At 37.8% G+C, this 18,365-nt stretch overlaps 1 protein-coding gene across 27 annotated transcripts in view; it reads left to right on the top strand.

The window, feature by feature from the left end:
* The window catches only part of LOC143219184 (protein muscleblind), a 520,585-nt gene that overhangs the window by 326,508 nt on the left and 175,712 nt on the right, over positions 1-18,365 (top strand). For 7 of the 27 annotated variants that reach the window (XR_013011265.1, XR_013011266.1, XR_013011263.1 and 4 more), the window contains one exon: positions 317-396. The exons of the other annotated variants lie outside the window; for them this stretch is intronic. Coding sequence is in view for 3 of the 7 variants with exons in the window: in XM_076445090.1 (XP_076301205.1) it covers positions 317-396 (80 nt within the window). In the remaining 4 variants the exon portion in view is untranslated. The remainder of the gene's footprint in view (positions 1-316; positions 397-18,365) is intronic. 27 annotated transcript variants of the gene reach the window in all.

Genomic DNA, 18,365 nt, shown 5'->3' with positions numbered 1-18,365 from the left:
GATTTAATGCATTTCTTGTTATTCTTGCATAATGTGCAGGACAACCATCCTGTTGGAGCCACATTGTTCGTCGAATATGCAATGACAAATCATGTAAAAATGACCATGAGGTATTTGAATTCGTAACTTTATCAAGGGAGTATTATTATTTTGAATCGATCCTGCAAAACAATATTAGAAGTTACTTTACAACTTCCACTATCATGATTTCTTACATTTTATATTTAACGTATGTACTCTTATTAACAAGTAAATTACATTCATATCTCTCGTTAATTATATTTATTATAAAATTTCCCTTTCTTTTCTGTTGCAGGTAAGAGCATTGGACAATTTCATTATGTGCATCGTATTTACTTACATTTCCGAAATGTGGACTGGCCGATTTGTGTACAGGTAAATGAGATTTTATTCATAGAATACTGTGGTATACCATGGTGTGCGGAATTCACCTCAAGTTGCGTACCACTGACCTTTCCAAAAAATTATAGTGGACGAATCTACCGAAAGGCAGAATCAATTAGAATTATTTCGAAGTATGTATCTATAAATATTGTTTGAATGATCGATCGTATGGTTGTTAAATGAATAATATGTTAGTGTTCTCGGCGCAACGGTTCGATCAACTAATTACGAAAAAGCAAATTTTGCACGTTAGCTTGAACTTTCGACGTTTCGTCCATGTGTGGATCCTTTTCAAGAAAGTAGAAAAACTGCGTCTGAAACAGATTTTATAATGTAATAAACAAAAACTTTAGAATTTCTGTGAAATCGGATTGCAATTCTGTATCAAAATACTGTATTAAATTACTTACTTGCTTTATGGAAATCTTAAAAACGGAATTGAAATGTATTAACACATGTTGTTTTCATGTCGTCAAACAAGCTACTGGATCAGAGATGCAAAGCCAATAGAAACAGAATCGAACGGCTCAATCGATCAAAACACAAGCCAATCGATATTTGGCGGTTATTTCAAACCGTGAAAACGTCAATAACCCAACCTTTATAACTAGTGACCACATAATGAAAACATATAACAATAATAGTAATATTATGATAACAAGTAATAGGATACAATTGTTGTTAGGAAGTGATTCATCATAACTCACTACTGGTTCAGTAGTGTTGCGTAATATTCTTGAATCGTAGGTGTTTCATACCTAAGATTAACGCTAGGATGTTTAATCATATGAATCGTTTCCAGTAGGATCCTATTATTCAAATCACTTTCCTTTTCAATTGTTTTAACGTTTTCAAAATCAAAATTGTGGTCAAACTCAACAGAGTGTTTTGTTAAAGCAGTATGTTGTGTTGGATTCAGAAAAATATTTCGCTTATGTTCCCTGATTCTTGTTTCTAATAGCCTTGATGTCTGTCCAATGTATACTTGACTACATTATATGTATCTATAATTAGCAAGTTTATCGAGCTCCGCTACATAGCGGTGACTGTTCATCTTCTTGTTAACTTGTCCGCGATCTGTTTTAAAATGTCGCCCGGCTTGACGTTCCACGAGTACTGTAAACTCGGTAGCGGATTTTTTTTAATGAATTTTTAACTATTCAATTTTTCTCGCGAACTCGTCCCTTCCCACCGACTTTCCGTAACTTTCAGTAGACTGCGTGGGCTTAGAGACGAAGTTGAAAAGTGAGCGTCGCGAAATGGGTAAAAGGGGGATGAAAAGTGCCGCGAATGAAACTGCTTCGCTGCGAGAGGGGCAAGGGAGGCGTAATGAATAATTCCGTAAGAGGCTCGTCTTCTTCCCGGCTACTTCGCCGATACAGAAAACCGAATCTACCGACTGGTTGAAGAGGTTGAAAGGGAATCTGCATTCGTGTCCCCTCTCGAAGGAATACCAGTTTTAATTTCTCGGAGCAAAATTGCTGCGTCACTTCCGTTGATAGTTTTTAATATTCTTTAATTAAATAGTTGGATTTCGATCAGTTTCGAGAGACAGTCAATGAACTTTTATTACTTGCTTGCATTCAGAATTGCCTGGTATTCGATTATATTCAAACTTATAGCTTCTGTAAAGATACAACTTACTTAGATTTCTTCGTTGCAGGATCAACTCGTTTCTGTTTTCGCAACATGCATATTGTGCAAAACCGTTCCCTTCGGCTAATCATTCTCGAGTATTAACTCTCCTAATCAACAAATCTGACGAAGTTAGTTTTTCGAAAAACGGATTACACGGAGAATTTACCACAATAAAGTAGTTTCACGTGAAAGTATACGATTTCAGTGGAGTACGGCTAGGTAGGCGAGCCGCGAACCTTATTCCAGACGCGTCACATAAAATATTCAAGATGAGCGGTATCAACCGCGAGTCCTTGCATAAAATACCCCCAATACCTTGCTGCTGCACCGTTCTTACGACTGTGCCAACGCCACCCCATTCTCCCTCTCCCTCTCTCTCTCTCTCTCTTTCTCTCTCTGACTCTCTCGATTCCTGTCTCCCTCTCTTGCCCACCCTGGTTCTGTGCTCCGTGAAAGATGATAGCGGTGAGAACGGAATGCCATTAGCATTTCTCATTTCTGCCTTTTGCCACTCCTTATCTACCGTCAACCGACATTGCCTCCATTGCACCGTCGTCGCGGCACGTTCGGGATGGAAAATTTGCCGAAGCGGGAACGGTATTTTTATCGCTTGTGTTGTATTCGCGGTGTAAACTAATTACGCGCTGGAAATTGCTAATGCATCACCGAATTGACAATTCTCAATTTCGCGAAATTTTACACTGATGCTTATCCTTAAACTCTAAAATCAACTCCATAAAATTAAACATTGTCTCTTTGCGAATATGGAAAAGATATCGAATATAAAAACATTCTGTTTTTCAATTGACACGTAGGGTGAATGATATGGAATGCCCCGTGCAATCTCGATAGAGAAGCAACGTGCTGCGAAGCTAATTGGAATTGTTATTGAAACAGAAATATATTTATTTTTCGCGGCATGCGAAAGTTTCTAGAAAGTGAACCAAATATTATACTAAATGTGAGTTAACGAGCGTTTATTTCTGTATAATTACCTCGTCTCATTTAGTGTGCTTATTCTAAACTGTTTTGTGAAAATCATTTTCGTTAAAATCATTTTCCTCTTACAAGTGTCCGACTTCGATTTTGGTAATCTTTCGCGACACGATGGTTCCCCGATGATGTCTGCAAAATATTCGGTGTGGTTACTGAATAGTTTTAAAGATATAAACAATTAAACTTTCATACCTTGTTGATATACCATGATTTGCAGCTCAAGTTTTCCAAGTTCAATTGTTTATATCTTTAAAACTATTGAGTAACTACACCTAATATTTTGCAGACATCATTAGAGATCTGTATACCATCGTCTCACAAAAAATGATCAAAATCGATATCGGTCACTTGGAGTCCTTGCCTTGTTAGTAAAATTTGTAATTTGTAATTATTTGTAATTAAAACTTGTTAGTTATTCTATCAAAATGAATGGAAGACTATTCAGTACTTGTAGACGTCGATAATGATTAGGGGTGAGCGAAAATGTCGGGTACCCGAGCCTCGGGACCCGAAAATTCGTGATATTCGGGTACCTGGATTTTTCGGGTACCCGACTAAATTACTCCAAAGAAATAAATAGTCGAATCGTAAGTTTGCAGTTCTTCATGTACGATTTGTATCCAAAAGAATATAAGAAATTTTAAAACAGCATTCGAAGGAAGTTCTGGAAAAATGAATGATTAAAGACGACATTCTTCTCTCCTTCCACCGTATCTACAACTTAAGAAGGGAGTTCGACGTGACTTTGGACGTCTCCAAGATAAAGAAAACTCGCCTCTCTCTCAGAGAAAAGTGTTCGGCTTCGTCGGGGACAATAATTAAATTCGTGTAATTTAAATTCTCCTCGATCGAGCAGCATCCTTGAGTAGGCTGATTCAACGAACACGGAAATGACTCGTTATAATTTCGTCGGGAGAGCGTTAATCAGCGACGGAAGTTCGGATCGCGTCTCACTCGATCGTTCTTATTTTCCGGAGGAAGTTCCTAGGGTGGCGATGGTTAAAATTCTCACGGAAAACTTTAGAGGAAGAATCGGCCTCGCGGGTTGCACGCCAATGCGTACTTCTCTCGAAGATTGAAGCACGTTCTGGCTGCAATACTACGTGACTCAGTCCATCTATACGTCGAAGACTCCCCTTTTTCTTTATACCGGACGGAGCGTCCGATCGACCTGACGCGGCGCGGCGCAAATAAAAATAGTGATCGCAGTTGTTTTTGGAGATCATAGAACAATACTCTTTTCATTAGCGTGTAATCAAAATAGCGGTCATGTTACACATACAGTCAGTGACAATTTAAAGTGGACACCCTTAAAAATCGCATAACTTTTTAGAAATTGGACCAAAGGACTTGAATTTTTTAAAGATGTTAGACCGGCTAGTTCGCTAGAGAATAAGTAAACAAAAATTTAATACGATTGCAATTGGTAGGAATTATACAAAATTTTTAAAAATGATGTTTTGTCAACTTTTTTATCTGGGCCTGTAACGATAATTTAAAAAATGCGTTTTATAGATTTCGGTAACTTATATGCATACTGAAAATTTCATCGAGATCGGTCTACATTGCAATGAGCTACATACGTTTAAAGATGATCACGTAAGGTGATCTGAAAATCTGCGACTTTCACCCTTAAGCTCTCATCTTTAAACGTATGTAGCTCATTGCAATGTAGACCGATTTCGATGAAATTTTCAGTATGCATATAAGTTACCGAAATCTATAAAACGCATTTTTTAAATTATCCTTACAGGCCCAGATAAAAAAGTTGACAAAACATCATTTTTTAAAATTTTGTATAATTCCTACCAATTGCAATCGCATTCAATTTTTGTTTACTTATTCTCTAGCGAACTAGCCGGTCTAACATCTTAAAAAAATTCAAGTCCTTTGGTCCAATTTCTAAAAAGTTATGCGATTTTTAAGGGTGTCCACTTTAAATTGTCACTGACTGTAGGTACAACCATCTACTGGATTTCTAAAATCATTCTGTAATTATTGGACTGCGGATCTTTATGCGAAATAAAAATTATCTGCATCGATTACAAGCCACAGGAATCAGTAAAAAAATTCTTTCTTCTTTTAATCATCTTATTAAGCTGAAACTAATACACCGATATCGTTAAATCGTTTTCATATGTCCACTGCTTCAAATTGTACGTTTCTATCTTTCTCATAAATGAATAAAATCCGCAGTCTAGTAATTATCATACTGTGAATTTTAGATATCTACATAAGGAACGTGCACTTTTAAGTGTGAAAAATGCAAACTATTATTAAATTCCTAATATATTTTTTCGTTTAAACGAAATTTCTAACTGGAATTTTACTCTGTGCATCCCTTACCTCTACATATAAATTTTCTAGCTGACAAATGTAATTTTGCATTGCGATCCGGTGATTATGATCAACAATTTGTAATTTTATATTAATAACCAGCTGTCGGTGTCTACTATGTTGATTATTAGAATCATATTTGTTTTAAATTTATCAAGTATTCATTATAAATGTAATGATATCAAACACAATTTGGCCAACAAATGATAATTGATAACAAATGATAAAATCATGAAAGTGAATTATAAATATTTGTAAATAACTAATAATTTCGGTAACGTGAAATATTGTTTCATTTCGTCACGCATTAATATTAAAGTAGCGTCCTCCTGATAAACGAAATGACCGACACTTTTGCAGAACGAGTAGTATGTAAAATGATAAAATTTGCTTAACAACAGCAGCCATAATAATAATTGAGCTAATGTGGACATGCTATTAGGCACGAGAACAACGTTTGCCGGCTTTCGAGAGAAATTAATTAGATCAATATGTTCATAAGTGTCTTATACATTGATTATTGTTCTCTAAGTATACTTGAGTATGACGATGGTAATCAAATCATAATCGCCAAGTCTGAAAATGTTAGGCCCTCCGACGTGTTTATCGATCATCTGCGTGTTTCAACGTGGAGAAAGCAGTTTTTTTTTCTCACAGAGCATTGTTCGCGGATCGTATTTTGTTCTGTGCTTCTCCATCAAGCTCCCCGTAGCAACCACAGCCGCGAACGATGTCTCGAATGAGCGATGATCTCTGTTCCCTTTCTGTTTCGGTGTGCTTTATCCCGGCATGGCAGCGAGCGTCGCTCTGTTGTACAAACGTATCACGGCTGATCGGTCACTGTTTGATCAATTGGTCATGTTATTTCTATTAAAAGTAAGCGCGAACGACAGGAAGCCACGGCGTGCATCGATTCGAAAGAACCGCACGCGAATCATGGTCCTCGAATTGAATTTATTTTCACTTGTTTTTCTCATCCTCTTGTTACTTTTTTCCCCCCCGTTTCTTTCCGTTTTGTCGACGCGCCATTCTACCGATCCGAGCCGAATTTGTGTTTTCCATTCTATCGACCGTATTACACGATTGCCGCTCGTGCAGATGGAAATTACCGTATTGGTGTTTTACTCAGCGATCCATTACAATTATCGCGAGACGAAGTAGGCGCGATTCGACGGAATTTTCGTGAAAGCCTCCCTTGCGTGCTAAACAGCGGACGAGAAAGGGAAAAATGAAAAAAGTGGGGGTGCTACTGATACCGTTAATTGTCCGGAAATTCTTTTTTCATTTTATTCGGAATGGAGGAGCTGCATCTGCGAACTCACGGAAAAGTCGACCGCGGCCTTTTAGAGTATGTGCACATAAATGTAGGATAAAAAAGCAGCGTTTTTAACATAGAAATTTTCTCTGAAGAAAAGGCGAACCCTTAACACTTTTCCAGGTTTCATAGAAATAATTTATTTCGAATTTTGTTTTCATGACTTTTCTTCTTATAAAGACGTAAATCCTATGCTATAAATCTCAATTAATGCATAAACTGAAATTTTTTGAAATCGTGACATGCGGCGTTTTTCCTTGCAACCACAGATGTATTAATGGAAGTCATAGTATGTATACCTACAGAAATATTGATAATAGTAACGCGAAACGATTTAAAGAAAAAGTAATGTTGCTCAGTAATAGTTCGTGGCCAGACGCATAAAATGTAATTTATGTCGAGGCTAATCGAAAGGTAACAAATGAACAAGGGAACTATGAAAAATACCGATTCGCGAAATGCGCGAAAAACAAACAGAGGCGCGTTTTATAATGGCCTGTGCGGTGAAACGTTGGCAAACTGTGTCGGTTTGGATGCGGTGGGGGGGGGGGGGGATGGGCGGGGGAGTAAAAAAATCAACAAAGGAAGGTAGTGGGAGGCGAAAACGGCGATGTTGACATTCAGGGGAGGGTGGATGTTCGCGGGTCGACCGAAGAATCAACTTTCCCGTTTCGAATGAGCTGCTCGAATCGTTCACGCACGATTTTTTTTCAATCGACTGCTACTCTTCGGCCTGCTCTGCTTCGCAAACACGTAACGCGGCGTTCGATCGTTACAATCTACGACAAAACTTGTCGAAATATCCGCGGTTTTCAACGAAGCTTTCGATGGTATAGGAGAATTCGAAAAATTAAACGTGTGTGTGTGTATGTGTTTCAATTTAATCGTAACAAGTTATTTTCATTCGAACGTATATTATTTGTGTACATATTGTATATCGGTTTACGAAATCATGATACCAACAGTTCGGTGGTGATTTTACACGTAAAAATAAGTTGAGAGAATGAAACATTTTTTTTTTCTAGTTTGTAAATTCATCAAATGGACACGACACCCACTAGTATTCGGACACTGTTAAAAAAACGATAACTTTTTCATTATAGAATCATACGATCTGAACTTTTTCGAGAAGTTGGAACAATTGGTGTGCTGCACAGGATCGATAAAAATTTGAAAAAATTGCGAGTTTTCGGAATTCCAGCGAAAATACTAAAAGTTTCATTTTGCAACTTTTCGATGTGGAGTTATATGGAAGAAATATAGAAAATACTTATATATATTATTATTATTTATTTAATGCTTTTCGTAGATCTGCATCAACTAAACGTATTCTAAAAATTTCGAAGTTCGAAATTTTAAAAAAATTAGAAGTTTGCAATATTCATGACTCGGTTCGATAATCAAAACCTTTCAATTCCATCCACATGTTGGCACTTCGTTCCGTCGAATCGACTGCAAAATACCGTTGACCCGATAATTCGAATGATTTTTCCGGTTTGGCCATGTTAATGTCATTAATTATCGTCGACGCGTACATATGATTACGAACAATTTTCCGCGCGCGTACGAATCAGCTTAAATTTCGTGTGGCTCATTAAAATGTCGCTTGCCCCGACGCTACCGGAAAATAGGACAATTCCAATATTTTTGTTTTTAACCCGACTAAGAGATAAGCGAATGAGAAGAGGGCGAATCGTTCCAGCGAAATGAAAAACCGTGATGCGGATATGCGGGCAACAATAGCAGGCTACCTGTTAATTACATACAGTTAGGAAGACATTATCTGTCTCCTGCGTTACACACAGCCACGAGATTTCAACCGGAAGAGCCGGTATGAAGTATCAGAAGGGATGAGAGCGGCGGAAAGACAATGCAGTGGATACGAACTAATTGCCGGATTCTCCTACCGTCTAGTGGACCAGAAAGATTAACTGCACCGCCCACAACCTCCTCTACGCCCGCAACCCTATTTTCTCTTTCTCTGTTGCTCTGCGCGACGCGACATGCGACACTCGACGTTCGACGCTCGACGCGCGACACACTGTCGCTTCTTGGACCCAAATCGGACTGCTGTATACGTATACATTAGACATACATACGTTTATACATATATGTACATGTAGAAATTAGTCGAGTTTACCTGTCCCAGTTTACCGCCCGTTATTTTATTATGCTATCCTCGACAGATTTATTCCATGAATTCCAACATTTTCCCCGTCGCATCGCGTCGCACTATGAGCCAAACCGACGAAATCTGTGACAAAATCAAAGAACTTTCGATAGAAATGAGATAGAGCGATGAGCGTGAAAAAAAACTACCGGAGATGATGTGTCGCATATTAAAAAAATTTTTTTTTCTTGAAATTGTGCAAGTTTAACGAATTCTTTCAACGTTAAAAAACGTTCGTATCACAATCTCCATAATTATCCCATATTCTGCAAAGTTTCAGCTTTCGTTTAAAAGAAATTCATCGCTCTACCTCATTTATATCGAAAGTTCTTTGATTTTGACACAGATCTCGTCGGTTTGGCCCATAGTGCGTCGTAGCGGCAGAAAAATCAGGTCTTCGAAATACATTGGTGGACAAAACTACATATTTAGACACCCTCTAAGGACGAACAACTTTTTTAACCCTTAGCACTCGAGTGGTGACTCACAAGGGAAGAATCCCAAGTGTCCGACTTCGATTTTGATCATTTTTTGTGAGATGATGGTACATGGATCCCTAATTATGTATGCAAAATATTAGGTGTAGTTACACGGCAGTTTTAAAGGTATAAACAATTAAAGTATCATACCTATGAATCACTCTACGTATCATCAACAAGCTATGAGACTTTAATTGCATTGTTTGTATCTTCAAAACTATCGAGTAACTACCCTTAATATTTTCCATACATTATGAGGGATTGCTGTACCATTATTTAAGATATTGTTTACGTTATTAAATATGTTGGGATCTAACCAATTACTAAATATTTATGTATTGTATGAGGTATTATACCATTTCATATCCATAAAATTAGAAAAATCATATAGAATGGAGTTATTCTAGGTCGTAAAATAGCTCCGAGCGCAAAGAGTTAAAATTGGATAAACGATTTGAATCTTTTTTATATGTTAGCTGTTAGAAGGATTCGTTAACTAGGTAAACAAAGGTAAAAACAGTGAAACTCGTCATTTTTAACTTTTTTATAATTTATAATGTCTATAAATATTGATTAGGCGATATACTCTTATAATACATATTAATAATTTAGTTTAATTTAATTACCTATTAAAAATACAAAACAATCATCCAAATAACTGAAAGATAATAAATATTGTTACTAATCTTGAGCAGATTTCTCAATTGTACCGCAACTATTAATAACTCACCGTACGCTCGATTTTATTATAAACTGCGCATCTAAACTCGCTCTTGTTAACAATTTTTTGTGCACAAGTTGATCATGTTTCTTCAAGAATTTTGAAATTGATACTTTAAGAAGAAATATGTAAAATGAAAACTTGCTTATCACGTCATGATACAGGAGAAATTTTCCAGCTTCGATCGAAGTTCGTGATAACAACGTCGATGGAAACTTTTAAACGCAAAAGCATGAAACGTCTCGGATGAACGAAGAAGTCTGCTTTGTTCAGCTACTAAGAGAGTCACAATTCCCCTCGAAGGAATAAAAAAGACACGGTCTGCCCAACAGCATGAAAACTCCACTTATAATACGCAGTGTACACTTGTTCTCCCTATAATCCCCACGTTTTGATCACGCTTAACGCTAAACCTACCGAGCCTGAAATGTAACTGGTACATGTTCCCTTCTAAAAATGACAAGATTGATTTTATTTAGACTTTGCGCGGCCCCTATTGTAATACGTGCTCTACTAAAGATATCTATACAGCCATTCCTTATGAAATCATTTTTATTATTTCAATAATTGTAAAATTAAACATCTGGATCCGGTGTTGGTAGAAAATCTGCATTTTCAGGAATATCCACAGCCAATTTAACAAGTAGACATATTTCAATTTCTTGTTCTTGTTTGATCGATAGTTTAACCCTAGCACTACCAAGCTCCGATCCTTCACTCTTCTTTACTCATTTCTTCTAAGCAAAAGTTATTTAAAACGAAAGGTTCGTAATATTTGAGCGTGTGATACTTAATGAACATTTTACTATATTGTATTTAGATGTATATGCATATAATAGAATATAATATAAGATAATGTATACATCAATACCACTCCGAACTCGATTCTTCAGATGACAAACATGAATGACAGGATACAACATTTATAGAATGCTTTTTGCATTGATGATTTTTACATTTTTGTTTGGGTTTCGATATATTATTATATTTGATCCTTAGTTCTGGGATTATTTGTTATTTCGGGTCGCTCGCGGCATTGTTTTTCTTTTCCATGCACTGTAATTTTTTCTCTATAGCAGCAGAACCTTCTGGATATTAAAGTATAACGAATAAACGACGATAAATAATTTTTTCAGAATTTTCACCCAAGAAAAATAGTCTTAATTTTAATTTTTCCAACCTGTGGGCTCGTGGAGCCCTTCGCATAGGAGTGCTAGGGTTAATTTCTACCGTGGCGTCGCGTCGTTCAATTACAAGTTACAAGTTTCACTCTGTCTAGGCTGTTCCTGATCAGTACTGATAATGTCTCGAGTCACACGGTCTCAGACTTCGACTTTTCATATCCTTCGAGAACATCATAAATAAACTGCGGATCTTTATGCAAAATCAAAAATGTTTGCATTGACTGCAAGACAGAGGATCGAAATAAAAATGTCTTTCTTCTTTTAATTGTCTGATTAAGTTGAAACCAGTACACTAATTTCTTTAAATCCTTTTAATATGTCCACTGCTTTAAATTGTGCTCGACCATTTTTGTGATAAATGCATAAAATCCGCAGTCTCTAATCATAAATCACGGATCAACAGTGATTCTCACTTTCTATACTATACACGCGTGTATTGTATCTGGTGTTTCGCGCGAGACAGAGTAAAGCTGACAGAAAATAACGATTCTATCAGTTTCACGAAGCAGGAATCGATAGAAAGAAACGGGACGCGGGCGATACCAAAGAGATTTCCTTTAATTGAACCTAAGTGTCCCCTCGTCCGTAGCGAAGCGAACGATACTCCATTAAATTCATCTGCATTCGAAAGACTATATGTAGTCGGTCGGGTTTCCGTAACGAGGACAATCCGTCCGCCTCCGCCTCCACCTCCCGCCCCCGTGGCTTTCTTTTTGTCCATCCTCGCGCGCACCGTTTTTCCACACCACCATCCCTCATCCCCCGTCCCCTATCCCAGGTCCCTCATCCCCTGTACCCCTGGATCCTTCCTACGTTCAATATTTACACACGGATCGATAGCTCGACGAGTAGACAATACTTTTCACCGGCGTCATATCAGAGTCCATAGATGCCGACAGGAGCACGAACGCACCACCGGGGAAAGAGTGAAAAGAGGACGCGAAGCCGGGATGGGGCAAAGAAAAAAGAAAAAATAGTCAGCGTGGCCGTGTGTACGAATGTACGGAAGAGAGACAGGGAAAAGAAATTGAAGGGTGTTGACGGATGACAAAGAAGGGGACTATGCCGCTGATATGTTTGCACAATATTGATTCAATAACGGGTGAATTCTTCGCCGCCTTTCTAGGCGACGACAGCCGGTCAAGCCGGAACCGTGCGCGAGGATCGGTCTCTCTCGCAATGGTGAAAAGAGAAGGATAATAAAGGGCGGTAGAATTTGCGGTACTCGAGGTTAAGGAAGGTGGAGGCGATACTAGTGGAACTGAGATACGCCGCGATTCTCTCTCGACGTCGCGCGTAGCGTCGCGTCGCGTCGGTGGCGCAGCGCGGAGAGAATTGGTGAGGGGCGAAGCGACGTAGTGTTTCGGCTCCATTTTATCCTTTACGCCGGGAGGAGGTTAGCTGGTCGGCGCGGGAATGGAGAACGAGCTACGCTGAATTACAACCCCTTGCGAGATACCGCAGAATTCGCGTTCAAGATTAAACGGGCGTAAGTCGTTTTAGCCTGCAGCATTTAACAAGGTAGCCCTTTGCGGTGTCGGCTCGCAGTTACCCAACGCCTATCGCCTATGGCCTATACCTGTAGTTATCGCCAACACCGAACGTTTATTCTTTTTCATGCTGCCACCGCTGCTGGACTGTCCGCGTCAACGTCAATGAACTTCTGTTATTGATCAAGCATCATTCAGGAACCTTTGGAAATGCTTCTTTTCATCGATCTCTCTTGTACAGGGTGTTTCCTACTTTTCTGGCAAGATTGTAGGAGTAAGATATCTACAAGTGAAAATACGAAAAAGATGTTATATGAAGTTTGTTTATAAACGATGTCAAGTTTGTATCGATGCAGAAGGTGGTCATTTCGAAATGATGTCTTAAACATTTTTAACGATCCTCGTACGTTAAGAAATATCTCGTAAGTACAGGCAAAGTAAACACAATCGACCTTCCGTATTATTCAGCTTTAAGGTACTCTAGGGGTACCTCAAATTAACAACCTACTCAAAATAAATTGTTTCTTATTGCTCTTTTGTTTCGCAATGGCGGTGTTCCTACGAAACGGGTTGTTCACCCTTCGAAAGAGTGAAAGGACCGGTTTGAATTGGGCAAATAGAGCTCAGGCTCTACAACGCCATCTTTATGTAATATATATAAAGAGAAGAATAAACCAGTCACCCCAGTGACCAGTAACCCTTCGAAAGAGTAAAGCAGTAAGAGCTTCCGCGAAAGAAATACGAAGTGAGCCGATAATTCCTTTTCGACGCATAATAAAAATACACACGTCGCACACTATAAACAGTTTTACATGCGAGTTTATTAGATTCCGAGGGAAAGAAAAACGCGGAAAAGTTGGTTGGTGTGGAACGAAGGAGCGAACTCTACGACCAGGCCGAGACACGTGAAATATGAATACGTTTCGGTTGATTTGTATCTCGCGTCTCCTATTTCGGCGTGTATTCGAGCAAAGGCAACGGGCTCGTCACGTACCGCTGCAGCCGAAACGTGCTTCAATTCTCGCTCACGAACAACGCGTTGTGCGCGTAACATCGTCGTCGTCGCCGCCGCCGCCGACGACGACGACGACCCTGCCGACGACGATGCCGCACCGTTGCCCGACATAACTACGTTTCCTCGTCGAAACTTTCCGAAGAATGTTAACGCGACCGACTTCCACCCGTTCCCTACTATGTAGCAATGAAAACGTTCCGACGCGTATTTTACATTTTTTCTTTGCTCCTTCCTACCATGAGTCCATTAACACCTCCGACGCAATTGTTACGAATACGCTGGTTCTCTGTAGCGAGTCGGACAATGATTAGCTGTCTCCTAGAACAGTGAAACTTTGTTGGACTCTGACAAACGGACGTATTATCGATAGAACAAATATACGAAGAGAACATTGTCATTGATCCTTTCAAAACAAACATTGTTTCTTTCAAATGATTATGCGAACGATACCTTTTGCAGTGAAAAGCCGCCGTTTATCTAACAATGCACGTTTCTCATTGGTCACGCTATTTTTTCCTGCACATTTTGAAGCCCACAAATTATTATAATAATCCAAGACTTCGAGTTTATTATCATTTTATAACACTTATCTATCAATGCACGTTTCTCATTGGTCACGCTAATTTTTCTTGCACAATGTCAAGTCCACAAATTATTATAATAATCCAAGACTTCAAGTTTATTATCATCTTATAACACTATGTATCGTATTTCGAAAACAGTGTTTCCATTATTATAAATATGAAATGCTCTAAAGTTCGCGTGTGATTATAGAAGCACATTTTTTCAATAAAATCAAGTTATTTTATTGTATACATATATTGTAAAGAAAGAAGTGCAGGATTTAAACCTATGTTTTTAAAGTGTTATAACTAACATAAAAAACAATTTTATTAAAATCGTTTTAATAGAAACGTTTTAATATGAAAATTAATTTTATAGAAAATTTAATATTGTTTAATAGTAACATTAAATTATTATGAGAATTGATTTTAATATTATTGAGGGGAATAGTATTGAAATTAATATTTTACAGAGAATTTAATATTATTTAAAAATATAATTCATTCGTTGCCGCTTGAGCGGCACTTCGGCCTAGTTTGAACTCGTAGAAAAAAATAATGCGAAAATCGAAAATCGCGTTTTGACATCCCGAAATACGAGCCAAATAATTTAATAAAAATTTGAATAAAATGAAATGTCGAAAGCATAATTAAATAGAGCGTAAAACAAGCTTTAAAATGACATATAACTCATTAAATTAAGGTAAATATTTATTGGTATAAAATTTCAATTAAAACAAAGGAACAAAAATCCTGCATTTCTTTCTTCACAACCTAATAGTTGTTTACTTTTGAAAGTTTCGAATTTCTTTCCGCTTTAGAGAATCGGATTAAACATCCGACAAATATTTTCACCGTGACCAATTGATTGATTGATAAAAACCTGCAACACTTTTATCAACGGCTCCTACAAATCGGTTCAGCTGTAAATTCGCGGGTTAATATCACCGACGCAAACGTTTTAGAAAATTGTAAACAAATACCGTAAGCCAACGATGCAAAGCAAACACCGATTGCTTTCTTCGTCGGGATGGAAAAAAATGAATGTACACAAAAGGGGGGGAATGAAAATATCACCCATTAAATGTTATTCGTGCATAAACACCAGAGCGATACGATGAATTGCAATTACCGATATAGATCCCGGGTCACCAGGAACCGCATCACTCGTATCAATTTGTTCGCCGTGAGAGAGTGTCAGAGATTTATAATATCATCGGCATTATCACTGCGGTTTCAGCGATGTCTTTTCATCGAGAGAGGTTCTAGTTCATCTTTTAGAATAAGCCGAAACGTCGTTCAAGGTTCGTCAGAAGCACTGAGAACGAGTGAGACAGCGCGCGGCGGGTATCGTTTTTCTCTGTCTCGTACCCTCTCTTCCCATCCCGATCACCTTTCTATTAGGTGGCCCGATAAATCGACCAGTCATTCCGGCTGGTGCTAAGTCCGAAAAACTCGAAGCTAAGGGAGGATTATGAAGCCGTCGATCAGTAACTAAAGAAGATTAAGTGGCCCGAACGCGGTTTGTAAGTCCCTAGCCCCCTCGGTGACGCCTTTAGACGCCCTCATCTTTATCGGCGATTCCTTAAGGAACCTGGAATCGCGCTAATCGAGGATAATAAAAAATGAGTCCGTCGAAGCTACTTTCTTCGTATCCGTCCAGTGGATTACCCTTTCCTAGAAAAATTATTTTTCTAGTTTATATTACACTGTCCAACACCAAATTTGTTTTCAATATACTGTTCTTATAGAGTTTTTTTTGCGCTGATTCCGAATCTGTCCTTAATTTTTCTCCTATACGCACAGTTTTTGAAAAACATGGCTTTGAAACAAAAAAACCTATTTTTCAACTTTAAACAAATATTGTGATGTTATTATAAAAGATATTGAATTGTTCTTTACAGAAAAAGATTCTGTAGACTTTCCCGAATACAGTGTGATTTCCCATATTAATACATTATGATTGTTTAAACATGTTTAAACAATGATTAAAGACGGAGAGACACGACTTTTGCACCAATTTTTGAGGATATTTTTCAATTTATCTCAAAAAATAAGGGTCCAGCGGAAAATCGAACTATACCACGCGATAGAGCAGACTTTTATCTTGAGAATGTTCCTACAATTTTGAATTTCATCTACTCAATTTTCTTGTACACTCAGTAAAGTAAGTCTCTGTACATGTTTAAACGCGTTTAAACAATCATAATGTATTAATATTGAATATCACTGTATTCGGGAAAGTCTACAGAATCTTTTTCCGTAACGAACAATTCAATATCTTTTATAATAACATCACAATATTTGTTTAAAGTTGAAGAATATGTGTTTTTTTTTAAGCCATGTTACTCAAAAACTGTGCGTTTAGAAAAATTAAGGACAGATTCGAAATCAGCGCGTGTATAAGAAGGACCCAACAGTATATTGAAATCATAGAAAAAGTTGAAATTTGTTGGACAGTGTTATTTTTCATTTTTCTATGATATTATTATATTTTATGAGTAATTTGTTTGCGAGATTCCAGTACGAATCTGTTGATATTTCTTCGCTTTGATAACCTCCTTATAAACGTTATCCCGGATTCTTCTCACGTCCGAAATAGGCAGACTCAAGACTAGGTTTTAAGGATGCGACCTCCGCCATTTATACACGTGTAATCGCATTATTACTTGCGAGTGACACGAGTCAGCACAGGAAGAGAATACATCATATTTCCTTGAATCGTAGAACAGCTACAGTTACGCGACATTAGGAGTTCCATAAAAACTATTCGTAATGTACATTAATTTTTGCTAAACCGACACCGTGTCACGATATAACCTCCCGTTTCCGGAAACCATCATCCGAAAGTTCCTCGACCGTAATTTAAACTTGTCGTTTAGGGACGAACAGGTTCGAAAGATCGCAAAAACCGATCGAGAACTTTATCAATTCCAGCGAGTGTCTGTATTAGTTTTCCTCGATACTCGGATGTCCCAGCGGTAATGACGCGTCCTCTTGGTGCCATATGGCGTCTGCAACGTAGCGGAGGGCTAAGAGAATATAACCGTCCCTTAAGATTTCAATATAACGTCGATCTGGGTGTCATTTATCATTCGAGTCTTCACAAGATTGTCTCCTTTCCTGTTTTTTCTAAGAACATCTCGTAATCGCTTGTTTTTCCCATCTCCGCTGTTTTTCGAAATCCTACGTATAGATTTCAGTAAATATCATTTTGAATGAACGAATCTAGAGTGTAAATCGAACAATATATATTTTCAAGCAAAGATTTAGTATTGGAAAGCAAGAAAATTTCGAGTTCGTATCATGTGTACTGCTAATATTAATATTAATCGTCGCTATTGAATCGAGACTTCTTCAATTGCTGGTAAACGCCATCATATAATAAAAAGCTTGACAATTGGTATACGTCTGAGAGATGTAATAAGATGTTGTGATTGTAAGTTGGCTTTGTGATAAATGAAATCAGGAGTAAAAGCAATTAAATTCTTGCCAGCAGGACACCTTTTCTCTCTTCTTTCTTTATATTGTATTCGTTCCCCATCTTCCTCTGCTGAGGTAGCTTCGCTGAGCTCAATATTAATTTATAATTTACTAGCTTTGAGACGTGGTTCGCTCGTGTAGTTGTCGTGTTTCGAATTTACGTACGGATCAATCAGATTGTAACGAAGAATTGTGTAAGTACATACAGTTACTCGAATTAATATTCAGACGCTCTAAAACAGACGATAACTTTTTTAATATTGTACTATACGATTTGATCTTTTTTTTGGGAAGCTAGAGCAATTAGTTTACTACGGGATGTAAAACATTTTTTTTTCAAAAATAGCAATTGATCGGAATTGTAGAAGAAAATAAGAGTTGCATTTTACTACTTTCCTATGTACGCCCCTATATTGAAAATTTAAATAGTTCGTTTTGTAGGTCTGTATCAATTATATGCGCTGTGAAAGTTTCATCGAAATCGGTTGATGCTGAAAAAAGCGATAGGCATTGAAAGATGTGAGAATTCTTACATAGATATGGGCCGAAAATCGTAAAAATCTGCCATT

This window comes from Lasioglossum baleicum, unplaced genomic scaffold, assembly GCF_051020765.1.
Source record: "Lasioglossum baleicum unplaced genomic scaffold, iyLasBale1 scaffold0021, whole genome shotgun sequence".
Taxonomy (NCBI): Eukaryota; Metazoa; Arthropoda; class Insecta; order Hymenoptera; family Halictidae; genus Lasioglossum; species Lasioglossum baleicum.
Note: the sequence above shows the minus strand (reverse complement) of the source record. Positions and strands in the feature narration are given on the sequence as shown.